This window comes from Sciurus vulgaris (assembly GCF_902686455.1).
Source record: "Sciurus vulgaris genome assembly, chromosome: 2".
Lineage (NCBI taxonomy): Eukaryota > Metazoa > Chordata > Mammalia > Rodentia > Sciuridae > Sciurus > Sciurus vulgaris.
The window spans coordinates 181346698-181365936 of record NC_136462.1 but is presented as its reverse complement, the minus strand read 5'-3'; the positions used below and the strand labels follow the sequence as shown (position 1 = coordinate 181365936).

General features: G+C 38.1%; 1 protein-coding gene and 1 pseudogene across 5 annotated transcripts in view; both read left to right on the top strand.

The window, feature by feature from the left end:
* TRPC4AP (transient receptor potential cation channel subfamily C member 4 associated protein) overlaps positions 1–19239 on the top strand; it is a 72553-nt gene that overhangs the window by 37085 nt on the left and 16229 nt on the right. For 2 of the 4 annotated variants that reach the window (XM_079128183.1, XM_079128181.1), the window contains exons 7-8: positions 133–340; positions 5392–5577. In XM_079128183.1, the coding sequence (XP_078984309.1) occupies positions 133–340; positions 5392–5577 (394 nt within the window). Of the gene's footprint in view, positions 1–132; positions 341–5391; positions 5587–19239 lie in introns of all 4 variants that reach the window. The other 2 variants (XM_079128182.1, XM_079128180.1) reach the window with 1 other exon arrangement.
* Positions 13848–19237, top strand: LOC306654583 (ELMO domain-containing protein 3-like; annotated as a pseudogene). The gene has a single exon. The product of its transcript is annotated as an ELMO domain-containing protein 3-like (transcript).

The following is a 19239-nucleotide window of genomic DNA, read 5'->3' as shown; positions in this document are numbered from 1 at the left end:
TAATTGTAGAGCTGGGATTTGAACACTGAGAGGTCTCACTACTGAGACCCATTTCTGAAGAAATGCACAAGGGCAGATAAAATCTCTTGAGCCAACTGAGCATGGGAATTGTTTCATTTGTATCTTCTGTAGGAAATGATCCGACTAGATGAAGTTCCCAATCTGAGTTCATTAGTATCCAATTTCGATCAGCAACAGCTTGCTAATTTCTGCCGGATTCTGGCTGTCACCATTTCAGAGATGGATACAGGGAACGATGACAAGCACACACTTCTTGCCAAAAATGCTCAGCACAAGAAGAGTTTGAGCTTGGGGCCTTCTGCAGCTGAAATCAACCAAGGTAAAGTTCTCAGAATTTTGAGATTATACCTCTGAGACTCTTCCTAAATCATCTAGCTCTTTGAATATCTCTAGAGAGTGAGGTGTAAGAGTCCTGACAATCCATTTAAAGTATGGAAATTTACATGTATCTATGTTTACCTAAAAATAAATAAATAAAAATCCACTGTTTATCAGAATTACAAATATTTATACCTTTTGTCCTTCTTTAAGCCTCTCTGAACCTTTATCTTATAGATGTATATCAAAGTTATTCATTGCAACATTGTAATAACAAAAGTCTTGCTGGGTGCACCTGTAATCCCAGCAACTCTTTGGAGGCTGAGGCAGGAGGATCATGAATTGAGTAAAAAATACAAAATAGGAATACAAAATGGAAATGTGGCTCAGTGGTTAAGTGGCCCTGGGTTCAATCCCCAGTACCAAAACAACACAAAAGTCTGGAAACAATCCAAATGTCCATCAATAAGAAACTACTTAATTTATATAATGTTTATATGATGGAAAATTGTATAACTTTAAAAAACAAAGATCTCTATGTACTACCATAGAAAAATCTCTTAAGAAATATTAATGATAAAAAGGAAAATGCAGGGGCTGGGGTTGTGGCTCAGTGGTAGAGCTCTTGCCTAGCATGTGTGGAGCACTGGGTTCGATTCTCAGCACCATGTATAAATAAATGAATAAAATAAATGCCTGTCAACATCTAAAAAAATTTAAAAAAAAAAGGAAAATGCAGAACAGTGTATATAATATGATACTTTCATATTAGGGAGGGAGACTAAGACTATTCATTTGTTTGCTTACATACAGTCTGCATAAAGAAACTGAAAGGATACCTAAGAAATCTGAAGTGGTTACCTGCTAGGAAGTGGCTGGTAATGGTGGCCAGTGTCATCAGTGGCACTGGGACTTCTTAATAATACTTATATATGTTTGATTTATAACCATGCGGGTATGTTAATTATTAAAAAAAAAAAAAACACTATTCTAACCAATCTACCCCACATATTTCTTTTCAGTAGCAGAATTACTCTATTCTATTGATAATGTATCATTCTGACCTAAGATGGTTTTGGGGAAACTGGGTATACATCTGGCTGTAAAAATATAGATGATAAATTTTTTTAAACTATCTTTACAGTTAGTTCCTTTGAGGGCATTATGTTAAATGAAATAAGCCAACTTAAAAAGTCAGGGGTTCTATGTTTTCTCTCATGTGGAAGCTCAAGAGAGAAAAAGAAAAAAAAAGTGTGTGTTGGGGAGGGAGCATCTCATAAAAATAGGAGACCAGTAGAATAGATAAAGGAAATGGAGGTGCAGGAGAAGGGGGTAGAGAAAGGGGAGGTACTATCACATTGTGTACATGTATAAATATGTAGCAACAAATTCCACTGTTTTGTATAATTATAATGTACTAATTTTTAAAAGCTAGTTCTTGACTGTTAACAGCTAGAAATTTAGACATCAAATTGTTGATAAATAAACATATCACTGCATATCAGTGTGTACTCTAGGGTTAAAAAAAAAAAGATAACAAAAATGCACTAGAAAACTCTATCATCCCAAGGTAGCTCTGGTGGTGCTTAGAAAACAATACTGTTTCTGCATTCCAGGGTTGTCTGCAGAGTTGCTAAAGTGCTTGCTACACAGTAGCCTGCTTTTGTAATATTAAATGTGCCCTCCATTAACTCTGTTAAGGTCCATATGGTTATAACTGTGCTTTGTAGGTTATTAAGGAATAAATTTTACATAGTTCAGTCATGATATCTGTAAAAAAAAATGAGTGTGTGTATTCTGTGGACCCTAGATGAATGTGTTTCCCTACAGGTTTGCATTGCCTTCTGTGTCTATAGAAAAGGCCTTCCTTGGTCTGTTAGGTGTTTCTTCTTCTCTTCCTTCCATATGATTTTTGGGGCATTCTCATTGTAATAAGTTGTAAAATAATACTTTAAAAATTATAAATTTTATTATAACTGAATTATACCTTAACACTGACATGAACACACATTATGTAGACATTGCTTCTGCTCTATGACAAACACTGAGCTAACTTAACTTCTTTACCTAGAAGTAATGAGAAAGACCTCAGTGTTGTTATTTTTTAACTGAACTCCAGTATTGAATACTTTTAAATGCATATAGCTGTGGCTGCCATATGAAATATCATGGACTAAGGGACTTAAATAACAGAAATTTATTTTCTCCCAGTTCTGGAAGCTAGAAGTTCAAGATCAAGTGCTGTCAAGATTGGTTTCTGGCAAGGCCTTTCTTCTATGGAGGTGGCTTGCAGATGGCCACCTTCTCATTACATTCTCTTGGGGTTTTTCCTCAGTGGATACAAAGAGAAAGAGAAAGCTCTTATGTCTCTTCCCTTTTTTTCTTTTCTTTTTTTGGGTGACTGAGGATCAAAGCCAGGGGTACTCTACCTAGGAATCTCTGGGGTGAGAAGTAAGGGCCTCATAACCGTGAATGCTGAGAAGGTCACATCTGAAGGGGTGTATTCAGTATTCAAGAATAGGGAAAAGTTGGACTGGGGTTGTGGCTCAGTGGTAGAGCACTTGCCTAGCATGCGTGAGGCATCGGGTTTGATTCTCAGCACCGCATATAAATAAATGAATAAAATAAAGGTCCATCAACAATAAAAGAATGAGGAAAAGTGAGTCTTCTGAACAAAGAAACTTGGAGTTATTTATATTGGAGAAAAGAAATACAAGAAAAATCCAATGAGGTAAAGATTTTTGTATACAATCCAAACTCTTTTATTTTTAGAAAAGGAATACATGCCTAAGTATTTTTTTTTTTTTTTATGCAAACAGTACAAAAGGAACAGCAGATAAACAGTAAACAGTACAAAGTTTGTCTCCTTCCTATGTAATTTATTACCAGTCTTCTTCAGAGATCTCTATATGAGCCAATTATAGGGTTGGGTGTGGGAGGGAAAGATTGACTCTTGTTTGTACATATGGCAGCGAGTGTGTATGTGTGTTTGTGTGTGTGTTTATTATAGATGGACACAATGCCTTTATTTCATTTCTTTATTTTAATGTGATTCTGAGTCATCAAAGTCAGTGCCTCACGTCTGCTAGGCAAGTGCTTTACCACTGAGCCACAACCCCAGTCCCATGTGATTCCCTCTTAATTAAAAAAAAAAAAACAACTTTTAGTTGTAATGGACACAATAACTTTATTTATTTATTTTTATGTGGTGCTAAGGATCAAACCTAGTACCTCACATGTGCTAGGCAAGCATTCTACCACTGAACCACAACCCCAGCCAGCTCTGATTCCTTCTTATAGCTACATTTTATTGCATTATATGAGCATACCATAATTTATTTGACCAATGCCCTGTTGATGGAAATTTATTTCCAGTTTTGTTACTACAGGTAACAACTTTGTGTGATAGAGTATAATATGCTGGGTGTTGTTTGTATTTTAAACTTTGATGGAAGTTGACAAATTAACCCTTTCTAGTACAGGGCATTTTCAGATTTTTTGATATTTGCCAAGCTGTTGAGTAAAACAATGGTATCTTAAAAAAAAAAAAAAAAAAAAAAAAAAAAAAGCTATCTCAATATAAATGTTTTTTTAATTGAAATAAAGGTCACATAACATAAAATGGACCATTTTAAAGTGAATTGTTGAGTGTATTTACATGTTGCACATCTACCCCACTCTGTCTTGTTCCACATTATTTTCTTATTTTGAGACAGTCTTACTAAGTTTCTAAGGCTAGCCTTGAACTTGGGTTCCTCCCACCTCAACCTTCCGTTCACTGTTATTCCGAATGACCTAATTCCCTCTGTTCAGTTTGATGGACATTTGGGCTATTTCCTCAGGCTGTTTCTTATGACATCTACTGCTGCTGGTTTCTTTTCTGTCCTTCCTGGGAGGTTTAATGGATATTTAAATAAATATATACAGACATTAGCCTCATTTTCAAGAAGGTTAAATGATGGTACCAGGATTTAAACCCAGTATCCCTGCCATTAAAGTTTATTGTTCTCTTATACTGATCTTAATTTCTCTCTTAATATGAGTGAATGGAATTAGTAGAAATACAAGATGAAATCATTCAGTTATCATTTAATCATCCTTAGAAAGGATGCTTGTCTTCTTTCTACTGATAACTGTTTGTTACAGGAAAGTCAGAAACTACAGATATGTAGCTTTGTTGGGGAGATACTGGGGGCTGAATCAGGGGCCTCATAAATGCTAGGCAAGTTCTCTAAACCATTGAACTACATCTCAAGATAAGTAATTTTTAAAATGTGTTATTTTTAGATATGCATGACATATTATATATACATGGACCATTTTTAAAGGAATATTTATGCTTTCCTACTCAGGAACAGCTGCGGTATATACCTTGTACATGCTTTTCTTCTTTATATGTATATATATATATTTTTTAGTTTTTTAAAATGTTTCTTAGTTGTAGGTATGTATATTTTAAAGAAACAAATGTTTAAATTTTTGAAAAAAATGAGCTTAAACCAATATTGTTTAATAATTTACTTTTTTCTCTAACAAGTAAATTTAAAAAGTTTTTGAGTCTGTGTAAAAATTTGTGTCATCATTCTCAAAGTCTGTGTTTAAATTCCATTATGTGGATTTATCATTATATTTAATCAATCTGCTGTTGATGAACATTTAGTTATCTTAACCTTTGTACTTTTCCAAAAACCACATCAGTGAAAATCTTTATACAGATATTTTTGTATTCATGACTGGATATTTTCTTATGATAGTTTCCCAGAAATGAATCTGTTAACTCAAACACAAATTTAAGGTATAAGGGTTATTCCGGTATATATTTGCAACAATAGATAAAAGAGAGCTGTAGTTTCCCTGAACCTGCTAAAAATTGAACTTGTTTCTTAAATTTTATTGCTATTTTACTTTGGCTTGTCATTTTTTCTTAAAAGAGCAGCTCTGACTAACTGCTATTTCAGTAAGAATCATTTACTATCATTCATATTGTTGAGTGCTTTAGAGCTCATTTTGCTGGTGATTGTTTTGGAAATTTCTTCATTCTCTTCCTGACAGCGGCCCTTCTCAGCATCCCTGGTTTTGTTGAGCGGCTTTGCAAACTGGCAACTCGAAAGGTGTCAGAGTCAACAGGTACAGCCAGCTTCCTTCAGGAGTTGGAGGAGTGGTACACATGGCTAGACAACGCTTTGGTGCTGGATGCCCTGATGCGAGTGGCCAATGAGGAGTCTGAGCACAATCAAGGTACTTTGGGTGGGTCCTCTGAGTGGTGAGCTATTTTTCATTGGGGAGCAGGGCCTGGAGACTTTTTTTTTTTTTTTTTTTTTTTTTTTTTTTTTTGCCATACTGGGAATTGAACCCAGGGTCTTGGGTTTGCAAGGCAAGCACTCTACCAGCTCAGCTCTATCTGGAGACATTCTTAATCACCTTTCCAAGAAGGATTTATTTGAGACTTGCTAAAAGTAGAATTCTCCTAATGTTGTCCTAGGGTGTGACTATTAAGACTTTTTTTTAAAAAAATATTCTTTTAGTTGTCAGTGGACCTTTATTTTATTTATTTATTTATATGCAGTGCTGAGGATTGAACCCAGGGCATCACGCATGCCAAGCAAGTGCTCTACCGCTGTACCACAACCCTAGCCCCAAGACTCTTGATAGCTGATTACAGCAGTCTTTTGGAACTCCTCACAGTGACTGATTACAAGAAGTGCTTTGTTGTAGAACCTGAGGCAGATATTTTTAAGGATTGATGGGAGCCAATAAACAAGCATTCTTAGGAACTCAGGAAATCTTTCTTGTCTGGTATTCATCCTACATATTTCTTAGTCTTTGTTTTTGCTCTGCCCTACCTTTTTCTTATTCCTTGATGGGACTGGGTAGCTTAATGAGTGCATAGACTCCTAGTCTAAGCCCCATCTTCCTGATAAAGGACTCTGGCCCATCTTGGGTCAGATGCTCACACCTGAAGCATTTGACTCTGGTCAGCAGGATGGAATCAGATTGTTCAAACCCAGGAATTCTTAACTTCCAAACAAGGAATATGGTACCTCCCTGGGATGCAAGGTCGCAAACTTTTCATATCCCCTCCAACTCCCAAATTGAAGAAGCTGAGTTCTTGGGGAGTATGATTTAACCCAGCTCTGTACTACACTTATAATGTGGAAGCTTTGCCCTATGTTTTTCAGGCCAAGAATACTATGGCTTCAAATGCTCTTTCCCTAGCTCACTTATTTCCAAAGATTTCACACCAGGAGAGATAAGTGGAGAGAACTAGGGCCTATGACCTTGTTCCAGACTATCGACTCAGAGGTTTTGCCTAAGGGAAGAGAAGAGGTACTTGGTCAGAACAGAACCCGGAGAGATTCATACCTAAGGGCAATAATTTCAAAAACAATAGAGATTTCGATGATAAGCAAATAAAAGGAGGGTGGTAGTTCTTAATTAAGAGTAACAAACTAAACAAATAAGCTCACTAGTTCACCATAAAAGCAAAGGCGGAGACTTGTAAGAAGAGCTCTCCTAAAGTCAGAACTAACCTCACCCTCAAAAACTATCCCTACTTGGGGCTGGGGTTGTAGCTTAGTGGTGGAGCACTTGCCTTGCATGTGTGAAGCACTGGGTTCCATCCTCAGCACCACGTAAAAATAAATAAATAAAATAAAGGTATTATGTCCATCTACAACTAAAATATATATATATATATATATATATATATATATATATAAATTTAAAAAAAAAAAAAACTATTCCTGCTTGAATTTAACCATAGCAGACTTTGGAGCAATTTATGCCCCAAGGCATTATCAAAAACAGAATTCAGTCAGCACTTGGTGGAGCCTGACTTCTGGGTGTCATACCAGAAGAGACAGAAAGCGTAACAGAGATCAGAGAAAGAACCAGTCAGAGAGAACCATCCCAGGGAGACTGTGTGCATGTGGTCTCTGAGGTACAACAGTAAAATCTTCACTAGACTATTGGAGAAATGGACTTTACTAAAATAGGCCAAGTCACTAAACAAATAAACAACAAGCCCTAAAGGGGAACCATGTCCAGAGTTGTTACAATATATTACCTAAAATGTTAGTTTTATGATACATACAAAGAAACAGGAAAATGTGAGCCATACACACAAAAAAATTAGCAATGAAGATTGCCTATGAAGGCCCAGATAAGAGATTTAACAGTGACTACAAAGCAGCCCGTATAAATATGAACTAAAAAGTAAAGGAAACTATATTTGTAGAAGTTAAAAAAAAAAAAAAAAGTGCCTGGCACAGTGGCACACACCTATAATCCCAGTGGCTCGGGAGGCTAAGGCAGAAAGATCACAAGTTCAAAGCCAGCCTCAGCAATTTAGGGAGGCCTTAAGCAACTCATTAAAACCCTGTCTTTAAAATAAAATACAAAAAGGTCTGGGGATGTGGCTCAGTGGATAAGTGCCCCAGGCTCAATCCCCAGTACCAAAAAAAAGAAAAACAGCTTTGATGATGCTGTCTCATTAAATAGAGAACAATAGAATGGAAATATGAAAAAGAGTCACGAGTTGAATAGTAAAATAACTGAAATGAAAAATTCATTTGAAGAACTCAGCAGTAGATTTGAACTGTCAGAAGAAAGAATCAAAAAACTTGAGGAATAGATTAAGATCCAGCATTCTGAAGACTAGTGAATAAACAGGAAATACCAACAGAACCTCAGAATAATGTGAGAGAATGTTATGTAAGCACAAGGCCTTGGGTTCGATCCCCAGCATCACAAAAAAAAAAAAAAAAAAAAAAAAAAAAAAAGAATGTTATGTGCACAAAGGTGTGCATAATAGAAGTAACAGAAGGAGATAGAAAGGAGCAGGAAAATAATCTTTTAAAAAATGGTGAAAACAACCCAAATTTAATGAAAAACATTAATACACATATCCAAAAAGCTCAAAGAACTCTAAATAGAATAAACTCAATGAGGGCTACACCCAGACACATAATAAAAATGGTAAAAGACAAAGAAAATCTTGAAAGTAGCAAGAGAAAAATGGCTTTTCATGCTCAAGGGTATCCAATAAGATTTAGTGACTGATTTTTCATTAGGAATAGTGGATATCAGAGATAGTGATACCCAAAGTGTTGAAAGAGGAAAACTGTCAACCAAGAATCATCTGTCTTGCAAAACTATCCTTTGAAAATGAATAGACATTCCTAGATGAACAAAAACAGAAACCCCTTATTAGACAAATGTGGAAATTAAATAGTACCACCTTATGAGAAATACCAAAGGAACTTCTTTAGATTGAAAGCAGATGACTTCAGACAGTGATTTGAATGCACACACATGCGTGTTCACGCACATGCACAAAGAGCTCCAAAAAAGGTAATTATATAATTGTAAATGATGGTATAAATGTATATTTCTTCTTTTTTTTTTTTTTTTAACATAGGGTATACATTTATTAACAGTGAAAAAGCATTTACCCAAAGTGAATGTTACAAAATACAGAGTGTCTCCACAGTCTTTCTAGCTCGTCATTTTAGGCATTTTCTCAACATGCATAGGGTTTCTCTCTCTCTCATTTGACCTTTTCCCCCCTCTATCACTGACCAAAGTTTAAACTTTCAGACAAACAAGAATATTAAATGCCTAAACCTTTACCAGTAGTTACTAGGAGAAACATCAAACAATTTATCTGCCCTCAAATCTGAGTATTTAAAAACTAAAATATCTACTAAATTTAAAAAAATAACAAATTAGATAGGAGCTATAACAAAAGCTAGTTTGATAATGTTCACAGTACCATGGTGATAACTAAAGTATTAAATATAGTTCTTTGGCTTAACTAATTTAAGAAGCATTTATATAAAAACTGTGTTTATATTTGACAATAACTACACCAAGAAAGTGGGTGGGATGAAAATTGTATTGGAGAAAGGAAAGAATGCTAGATGATAACTTGACTCTAGGGGAATCAATGAAAGGAACCAAAATGGTAAATAATAAGGTTAATGTAAATTCTGCAAATATTTACTTACAGTTTTCTTTTCTCAGGTCTTTAACAGAGGTAAAATTTTATAAAATAGGGCTGGGGCTCAGTAGTAGAGCTCTGGCCTCACACATGTGAGGCACTGGGTTCAATCCTCAGCACCACATTTAACAAATAAATAAAGATATTGTGTCCATCTACAACTAAAAAATATATTTTAAAAAATTATATAGAATAGTTATAACAATGTGTAACAGCTATTATTGGGTTTTTAACATGTGTAGACATAATATGCAAAACAGCACAGAAAGCGGGGAAGGGACTAAAGCTGTATAGGAGCTCTGGAATTTAATATAATTCTGAAAAATAAAAAGTCTGTTACGATGTATATGGTAAGCCCTAGTGCAGTTGCTAAGATAGTAGCTTAAAACATATACTGAGAAAATCATTAAAGGAATTGTATTGTACAGAAGAATATTCACTTAATCCAAATGGAGCACTAAAGGAGAAATAGAAGTTGGCGTGGTGGCGCACACCTATAATCTCAGCTACTTAGGATGCTGAGGCAGGAGGTTTACAAGTTCAAAGCCAGCCTGGGCAACTTAGGGAGACCTTGTCTCAGAATTTAAAAAGAAGGGATGAGGCTGGGGATGTTGTTCAGTGGTAGAATGCTTTCCTAGACTGGCCAAGGCCCTAGGTTCAAACTCCTCCTTCCCACCCCATAGAGCTAAGAAGAGAACAAGAGCTCCAGAGAAATAGAGAAACAAGAAACCCACACAACATGTAGAATGGAAAAAGTGAAATGGCAGAAATGTGAAGGGGTTGATTCAAAAGACAGATTTTAATTTTGGGTTAAACTTAAAATATCCAATTATATCAAGTGTATAGGGGAGACACTGATTCAAAGACAAAACTAGATTGAAAGTAAAGGATTGAAAAGATGTATCATGTATGTTAGCATCCATAAAAAAACTGGAGTGACTGTACTAAAAGAGACTTGAAAACAAAACCATTGTCAGAGGTAAAGGGGGCTATTTTGTAATAATAAAAGGTGACTACGTTTAGAAGATATAAGTTATATGTATCTAATAACAGAACCAAAATTTATATTAAACAAAAACAAACAGATTTAAAGGGAGAAATAGACAAACTGTAATAATTGGAGACCTTAATATACCACTTTCAGTAATTGCTAAACAATCAGTAGGGATATAGAAAAGAAGGTCTAAATAGAGAAGGTCTAAATTACTAAAATCAGAAACGAGAATTATAACCAACCTTATAAAGACAAAGAGTACTCCGAGAGAAAATGGTAAATGTTGCAATAAATTACATAACATAAATGAAATGGACAAATTACAAGAAAGACAAACTGCTGCAACTGACTCAAGAAAAAATAGAAAATTCAAATAGACATATAAGAATATAGTAAAGAGATTGAATTGGTAATGCAAAAACTACCTACATAGGAAAGCCCTATACCACATGGCTTCTGCCAAATGAGCTGGTGAATTCACTCGGTGAATTCTACCAAATGTTTAAAGAATTAACAACAGTACTTCATAGACTCTTCCACAAAAAACAAGAGGAGGGGGCATTTCCCAATTTGTTCTTTAAGGTTGTTATTATCCTGATACCCAAACCAGACAAAGACATCACAAGAGAAGAATATTGTAGACCAATATTTTATAGATATGGATGCAAAAATCCTCAAATAGAAAAAAAAGTACTAGCAAACCCAATATAGTAACATTTATGAAAGATTTTACACCATGTCCAAATGGGATTTTTTTCATCAAGATTGGTTCAACATATGAAAATCAGTTCATGTACTACACCATACAGTAGCATAAAGAATAAAAACTACATGGTCATTTAAATAGATGCACAAAGAGCATTTGTAAAATTCAACACCTCTTCATGATTTAAAAACAAAACAAACCACAACAAACTTAGAATAGAAGGGAATTTCCTTAACCTGTAAAGGGCATCTATAAAAATCATAAAACCCATAGCTAATATTATGTCTTATGGCAAAATGCTATACACTTTCCCCTGCAAGATCGTGAACAAGACAATTATGTCTGGTCTTGGCCATTTCTATTCAAATTATATTGGGGGTTCTGGTCAGGTCAGGGCAGTTGGGGACAAAAAAAAAAAAAAAGAACTTAAAGGCCTCCAAGGGCTGGAGTTGTGATTAGAAGACACACCTCACACAATTTTAATCCTTTTAAAATCAAGGCTTTTTAAGAAATAGCATCTTATATGGTCTATCGTGAAAAATGTTCCATGTGTGCTTAAGAAGTGGTAGAGCACTTGCCTGGCATGTGTGAGGCCCTGGGTTTGATCCTCAGCACCACATATAAATAAATAAATTAAATTAAAGCTCCATTGACAACTAAAAATTACTTTAAAAAAAAAAAAGGCTTCCAAATTAGGAAGAAAGAAGACTTTGTTCATAGATGATATGTGAAAAATATTTTAGGAATTTGTTTAAAAAAATATATATTTTTGCTAAACTAATAAGTTGAAAGTTCCAGGATGCAAGATTAATGTTTTAAAAGATCAACAGTTTTGCTATCTGTTAACAAACCAAAAATCAAATTAAAAAAGCAATTTCACTTAGAATAGCATCAAGAAGAATAAAATACTTAATACGTATAACAAAGAAGTGCAAAACCTATATTCTAAAAATTACAAAATATCATTAAAAGAAATTAAAGAAGACCTAATAAATGAGAAGAAATTCCATGGCTTTGATTTAGAAGACTTAATATTATTACAATATCAATACCCCTCATCTCGACCTACACATTCATTGTAGTCCCTATCAAAAATTCCAACTTGCTTTGAAGAAAGATGTTAGTTGATCCTAAAATTCATATGGAAATTCAGGGGACCCAGAATAACCAAGACAACCTCAAAAAAGGACTAGGTAAGGGAATTCACGCTTTCTGATTTGAAAATTTAATACAAACCTGCAGTAATTAAGATGGTGTGCTGCTGGCATAAAAACTAGACGTATACAGATCAATGGAATATTATCAAGAGCTCTGAAATAAATTCATGAACATATAGTCAGTTGATTTTCAACAAGGTGTCAAGACCATTCAGCAGGGGAAATGATGGTCTTTTCAATGCATGGTGTTGGGATCTTCAATATCTACATTCAAAAAGAATAAGTTGACTCCTGTAGCTCACATATATAAAAATTAACTTACAGGAAAGACCTAAATGACAGGGCTGGGGTTGTAGCTCAGTGGTAGAGTGCTTGCCTAGCACGTGTGAGGCACTGGGTTCGATTCTCAGCACCACATAAAAATAAATGAATAAACAAAATAGAGTTATAAAAATATATTTTAAAAAAAATTTTTTAAAAGACCTAAATGTAAGATTTAGACTTATAAAACCTGTAGAGGAAGACATAAGAGTAAATCTTGCTGAGTGCAGTGGCTCATGCCTGTAATCCCAGCGGCTTCCGAGGCTGAGGCAGGAGGATCTTGAGTTCAAAACCAGCCTCAGGAAAAGCCAGGTGCTAAGCAACTCAGTGAGACCCTCTCTCTAAATGAAATACAAAATATGACTGGGGATGTGACTCAGTGGTCAAATACCCCTGATTCAATCCCCTGGTACCCGCCCCCCCAAAATAATCTTTACCTTGGATTTGGCAGTGGTTTCATAGATGCGACATCCAAAACACAAGCAATAAAATTAATAATAGACAAATTGGACTTAATCAAAATTAAAACCTTTTACACTTTAAAAAACACCATCAAAAAAACGAAAAGAGGCAGGTGAGCAGGCTGAGGCCAGGGACAGACAACTGGCCCTCCGCAGTCCACTCCAAGGCTGCTGCCTTTACCCCTGGTGCCTCCAACAGCTGGCCTAAGAAACAACCCTGTCTCCTGCTGGGGAGTGCAAGCTTCAGGGACACACGGCCTCCCTCTGATCCCCATGTCTGCAGAGCACCCATCTCTGCCCAGAGCCTTGTAATAGGCATCTGCAACCATCCCACCTGAGGTCTGACCTTCACAGGCCCTTCCCCGGAGGCTGGTATACTCCACATGAGGTGAAAGAGTTGATGCAGGGTCAATTATGGTAATGGAGCCTCTGTCTTGCACCATTGAAAATCCCATCTAGCAGTGGCCAAGCTGGCCAACGGCTACTGTGTATACCGTGTTGAGCTGAGGCTTCAAAGGCCTCAGGGACTTTTTCATTACTTACAGAAATAAGCTACACCCTGGTGATGGTACAGGACTGTTTTCTTACTCCTGATCTGAATGACTACCAGAAGGAAGGCGTAAGATAGGGCAGTTAATTGGACCTTTGGCTCTCCTTGTGGTATCAGATCTCAGACCTCAGACCTCAGAAACCCCCTTTTTGAGCCTAAGAACAAAACTTGCTTGAACAAATGATTTTGAGTCTTGAATGAAAAATCTCACTCTTTCCATAATGAGAAAGAATTAAGAGAGAAACAGTTGTGATGCAGAGATGCTCAGAATCCATGTGTACCATTGTACACATGTACAGAATCCATGTGTACAATGGGAAACCGTGTGTACCATTCAGCCAGACACAGGAAGCTAAGACAGCTCAGATCAATCTGGACAGCTCATCTCCTTTGTTGAGGCCCTGAAACACTCCCAGACTCTGGGCCTCTTCTCCTTCAAGAAGAGAATCTAGCTAACTGTTCAGAAGCCTGGGCTTGCTGCCTCCAAAGTCCTACCAGGGCCTTTGGAAAGAAAGGGACTTGGTCCTGACCATTTCTCAGTGTGACTGTTGGGGCTGCCACAGGACAGATGCTGCATTGGTGGTCAAAACAGAGTGCCACCTCAGTTGAGGCCATGCCAGGACTCTTCTTGCATGTACCCTGATCGTGGGTGAGAGTGGGAACTGAAAGGAGGGTGTCTTGAGCGCCCAGTCCTCCCCCAAGGGACAGTCTAGCAGGGAGTATGGGTGTGTTTGGGGCAGGTGGCCAGGACAACCATGACCCAGTGCATGGCCATGTCCACCAGACCATCAACAAGAATCTGACAGGCTCCAATCTGGACTGTGCCCTCCACAAAGACCACTGGGAGGACCTGGGCTTTCAAGGAGCAAATCCAGCCACACTTCTTAGAGGGGCAGGCTTGCCCTCCTGCACCTGCAGTACCTGGTTATGAGCACAAAGACCTTGCTCATGGCTTGTCACCATTTCCAGCAGTTCTCTTTCAGTTTGATGTCCATGAATGTCACCCACATCACCATCCAGACTTGAGAGAGGAGTATCTCTCCAGGGAGTGTAATTGGCAGCAAAAAGGTCAATGCCGTGATGAACATCTTCTATGCTGTCACTTCCCTCTGCCTCACCAGTGCCTGGAAGATCTAGCAGAAGACTGTCTCAGACTCAGGCTTTGTCCTTAAAGATTTGGAAGTGTTGGTCAAGAAATATCCACAGCAGCTGCTTGAGACCCTAGAGATCAATTTGGCCTGGGTGTTAAACAGATAAGCCTCCTTGTTGACAAAAGTGCCCTGGACCATAAGCCCCTCACTCTATTGATCTCAGTTTCACAGTTGTGTGTGACCTGTAGCCCCACTCATCTGAGAGTGCAAGACTGATCTGAGCAGCCCCAGAGATTGATAGGAAGACTCCTGGTCTGGGCCACCAGCCTTCAGAAGGCATGGGGCAAACCACACCTGATGCTCCCTGACTGGGCTAATGGCTTTCCTGCCTTCGCAGGTGAGATGGGAAGCTCCTGGGCTTGTTTGCAGAAAGCCACCCACCCTCACCAGGGGCAGACAGCGTGACTAGACCTGACCTACTTCCTACAGACCTGCCTCTAGAGCAATGAGAGTCTTCCCTGTTCCCACCTGGACTCCAGGTCCCAGGTCTGGGTTTCAGGAATCGGTGGCAGTGAGTCGAGCCTGAGGCACAACTGGACACGCCACACCTCCCCATGGGAAAGGAGATTACCAAATAGAAGCAGCTAGAATTCGGACTCCCTAGCTAGCCTCTGGTTATCATCTGAAGGAGAAAGACAGCAAGTGACTGCAGCCAGCAGGAGGCAGCATGACCCAGAGAAAGCCCACTAATAGGCTGGGCAGGACCTGTCTCTCCTCCCCAGTCCCTCCCTTCCAGTCCAGTTTTGTGATTTAGAAATGGACATTGGCTAATGTGTCCTGGCTGCTCCCTCCTAACCATTCATGAGCTAGGGCTTCCTCTGGGGAAGGCTACATACTTGCCCAGGATGGTGTTCTGACCTGAGTGAGGAAGGAGGAAGTGGCTTACATAAGGTGGGTGTGGTAGGGGGAGTGAAAAGACAAACGCACAAGAATGAGGGAGGGAGAACATTTTTGCAAACCAAGTATTGAATAAGGTACTTGAATCTAGAATGTATAAAGAACACCTATAATTTAATAATGAGACAATACATTTCAAAATATAGAACAGGACCCAAAAAGACATTTCTTCAAAGAAAATACACAGACGGCCAGTAAGCCATGAAAAGTTGTTCAGCATCATTAGTCATCAAGGAAATGCAAATCAAAACTACAATGAGATACCTCTTCATACTCCCTAGGATGGTTATCATTGAAAAGACAGATAATAAGTCTTGAGAAGAATATAAAGATACTGAAATGCTTATTCAGTTTCTTTTTTTTTTTTTTTTTTTTTTTTTTTGGTTTTTTGAGATGGGGTCTCTCTGTGTTATACAGTCGGCCTTGGCCCTGAACTTGCAGTCCTCCTGCCTCAGCCTCATGACTAGCTGGGATTACAGGCAACCACCACTGTGCCCAGGCTTATTTGCTTTTGATGGCATGTAAGGTAGTGCAGCCATTTTGGAAAATAGTCTTGACAGTTCCTCAGAAGTTAAACATATAGTTACCATATGTCTCAGAAATTCTAATCCTAGCTGTATACCCAAGAGAAACAAAAACATGTTTATACAAAAACATTTTCATGAATGTTCACTATAACCTATTCATAATAGCTAAAATATGGAAACAACCCAAATATCTACCAACTGATGAGTAGTTGAACAGGATATGGTTTTTTTCATACAGAATACTATTCATCAGTTTAAAAAAAGGAATACTGATACATGCTTCAATATGGATAAACCTTGTAAACATTGTGCCAAGTGAAAGAGACTGATAAATGACCACATATTATGTGAATTCATTTATAGGAAGGATCCCATAGAGACAGAAATTGAGTGATTGCCTAGGGCTGGGGTTTAGTGGGAAGTGTAGACAGTGACTGCTGATGAGTATAAGTTTTCTCTTAGGATATTGAAGATGTTCTAAAATGATTGTGGTGATGACGGCACAGCTAGGATCATTCTATTAAGTCAGTGAATTGTGATTGATTTAATGGGTGAAGTGTATGGTATGCAAATTGTAGCTTAAAGCTGTTTTTAAAACTGGCAAGTTAGTATGCCCAAGAAAGTGGAAGACAGTGCAGACATATGGAGAATGGTCACCGCTTTCATCAGTGTTATAGAGCCGAAGAGATTTGGAGGGAAGGAACGCCTCTTGAACTAGTTTTCCCTTTCTTCATCCTTGGAAATGACCTTGTTGCTAAGCTCTAGCTACTGCTTTGGAGACTTTCTCTCAAATATTTATCCCCACAGAGTTTGTCAGATTGTACTAGCCCAGCACCAAAAATTGACTGTGACTTGGGGCAGGATCTGGGCTGTGTCTTTCTCTCCACAGACACTCATTTCTGATGGTGCCTATGTGCCCCAAATTGCACCTGCTCCTTCCGTAGCTCTCTTTTCCTGCAGGCCTCTCTAAAGCCCCCGAGCCAGGCGAGCCAGGTTGTGCAGATGTTGGGGCTTACCGGGTTACCAGCAAGTGTGCAGCAGAGGCAGATTGTGCATATTGGTTCCCCAGAGTCTCCACAGATCACTGGACTCTTACAAGATCTGGGAACTGACCAAAGAGTCCCAACATGGACTTAGTAATTCTGGTTTTCTCTGAAGGTGCAGGAAAATATGTGTGAATAGATAGAATTTTCTTATACTGTCTCTGGAAAAATTTTCCTTAGTCTTTGCCTACTGTCAGTTTAGTTGCTGTTAAGCTGGAAAAGAAGAAACATGGGTAATAAGTTTGTTAGATATGAGTAAGAAGTTCTGGTGTACTGTTGCCCAGTAGGGTAACTGAAGATAATAATTATGTACTGTATAATTGTGCTATATCTCAAAAAGCTAAAGAAAAGGGATATTGAATGTTTTTGCCATAAAGAAATGATAAATGTTTGAAGAGATAGATGTGTTTAAAGATTTAAGCATCACATAGCATATTCATATATATCAGCACATCACGTGGTACCCCATTAATGTGTAGTTTTTTATCAGTTTCAAATTAATTTAAATCTGTAAAAGAGAAAACAGAAGAACTCAGAGTTTTTTATTTCTATTTAATACATGCAAGCATATGTTGATAACTTGTGGTGGCCATTGTTCTAAGCACCTCCAAAATACTAGTTTCTTATATCTTTGCAACGTTATTAGGAGGTACATACTGTTGTCATTAGCACTGTTTTATAGATGAGGATGGCTACTAAAGCACATAAAGGTCAGCTGAGGCTTCCCAGCTAGTGAATGAGTTTCCAGCTCAGCAGTCTGACTTCAGCATCTGTGCTCTTACCCACTGTGCCATGCTGCCTCCTAAGTCATGCTTCATTTGGCAGCTTGTCCTCTTCCAGGGTTATGATTTTATATTGGTGATGTAATATGACTGGGAAAAATTTTTCTGGGTCTGTAAGGTGGAATAAGTCAGCTGTTACATTATGACACCCTGCAAAAATCAGTGTCTCCTGGCTGGGCCTTCCATGAATGGGTTTGGTCACCACTCCTCTGTATGTTTAGTTCTTTTGGCCTTTGCAAAAGGCCTCCAGGGAAATAAGTTCAGTAGGAGCTTGAAAGAACCTTAGCAGATACTGATTCATTCTTTTACCTTAAAGATGAGGAAACTGAAAGGAAGTGAATCTCCTAAAGTCATCCAGCCTCTCCGGGCTATCACCACTGTCCTCTTAAAAGGAATCTAATGGTGACGGAGGCTTCCTAAGATTCCATTGCTGGCCTTTTTGTGTCTTCCTCATGGTAACCCTCTCTGTCCATTGTAGTAGTTCAGGACAGTCTAAGACCTAGTGAGGAGATGATTTGCCCAGAGTCACTTAGCCAGCAGATTTCAATTCCAGAACCCTCCATCTTCATCATTTTGTTTTCCAACCTTCCCAAGGGTAAACTCCTTTTTGGGGTGGACCAGACAGACTTTTGTCAACTGGGTAGCAGAGTGAGTGAGTTGGGTTACCTAAAGTTTAGAGCACAATACTGTGCAGGTACCAAGTGTCCCATACATACTGCTTATCTGCTACTATTAGTAATGATGAGATCCTATACAATGAAAATCTACTGGTAGATAATGTTCATCTTTATCTCTGCTATCAGTAGTAAAACCCGGTCTGCTTTACAAAAATTGAGCCTTAGAAAACTTGAGATGGTTCTTTGAAAAATGGGGGAGACCTTCAAAAAGATCCAATCCCTTAGGCTTTCAGCAGTGTGCCCTCATAGAATCTAGACAGAAAAACCAAGGACTCAGAGTCATTTAGTAACTTGAAGAGTTCCACACAACTTCCTGTAAGACATCTGAACTCTTTCTGCTTGGGGGCAGGAGAAGGAGTACCAGTGGGGAGGATAGAATATGACACTGCATTGACTATGTCAGAATATTTTTACTTGGTAAAAGTTGGTGAAACACACCAGAACTACAGTCTGTTTTTCTAAGTTTCTGGCTTGCTTAGCTTCTGGGAGTTTGAGGGAACTTGGAGACTTTCAAAGTCTGATGCAGGCTAGGGCCCAGTCTAATGGCTTTGTATCTCCTGTCTGTTCAAAGTGGGTTTGAGGGCAGAACGTGTTTCCTCAGGAGCCATGACTTACCCCTTTCCCTGGGGCTGT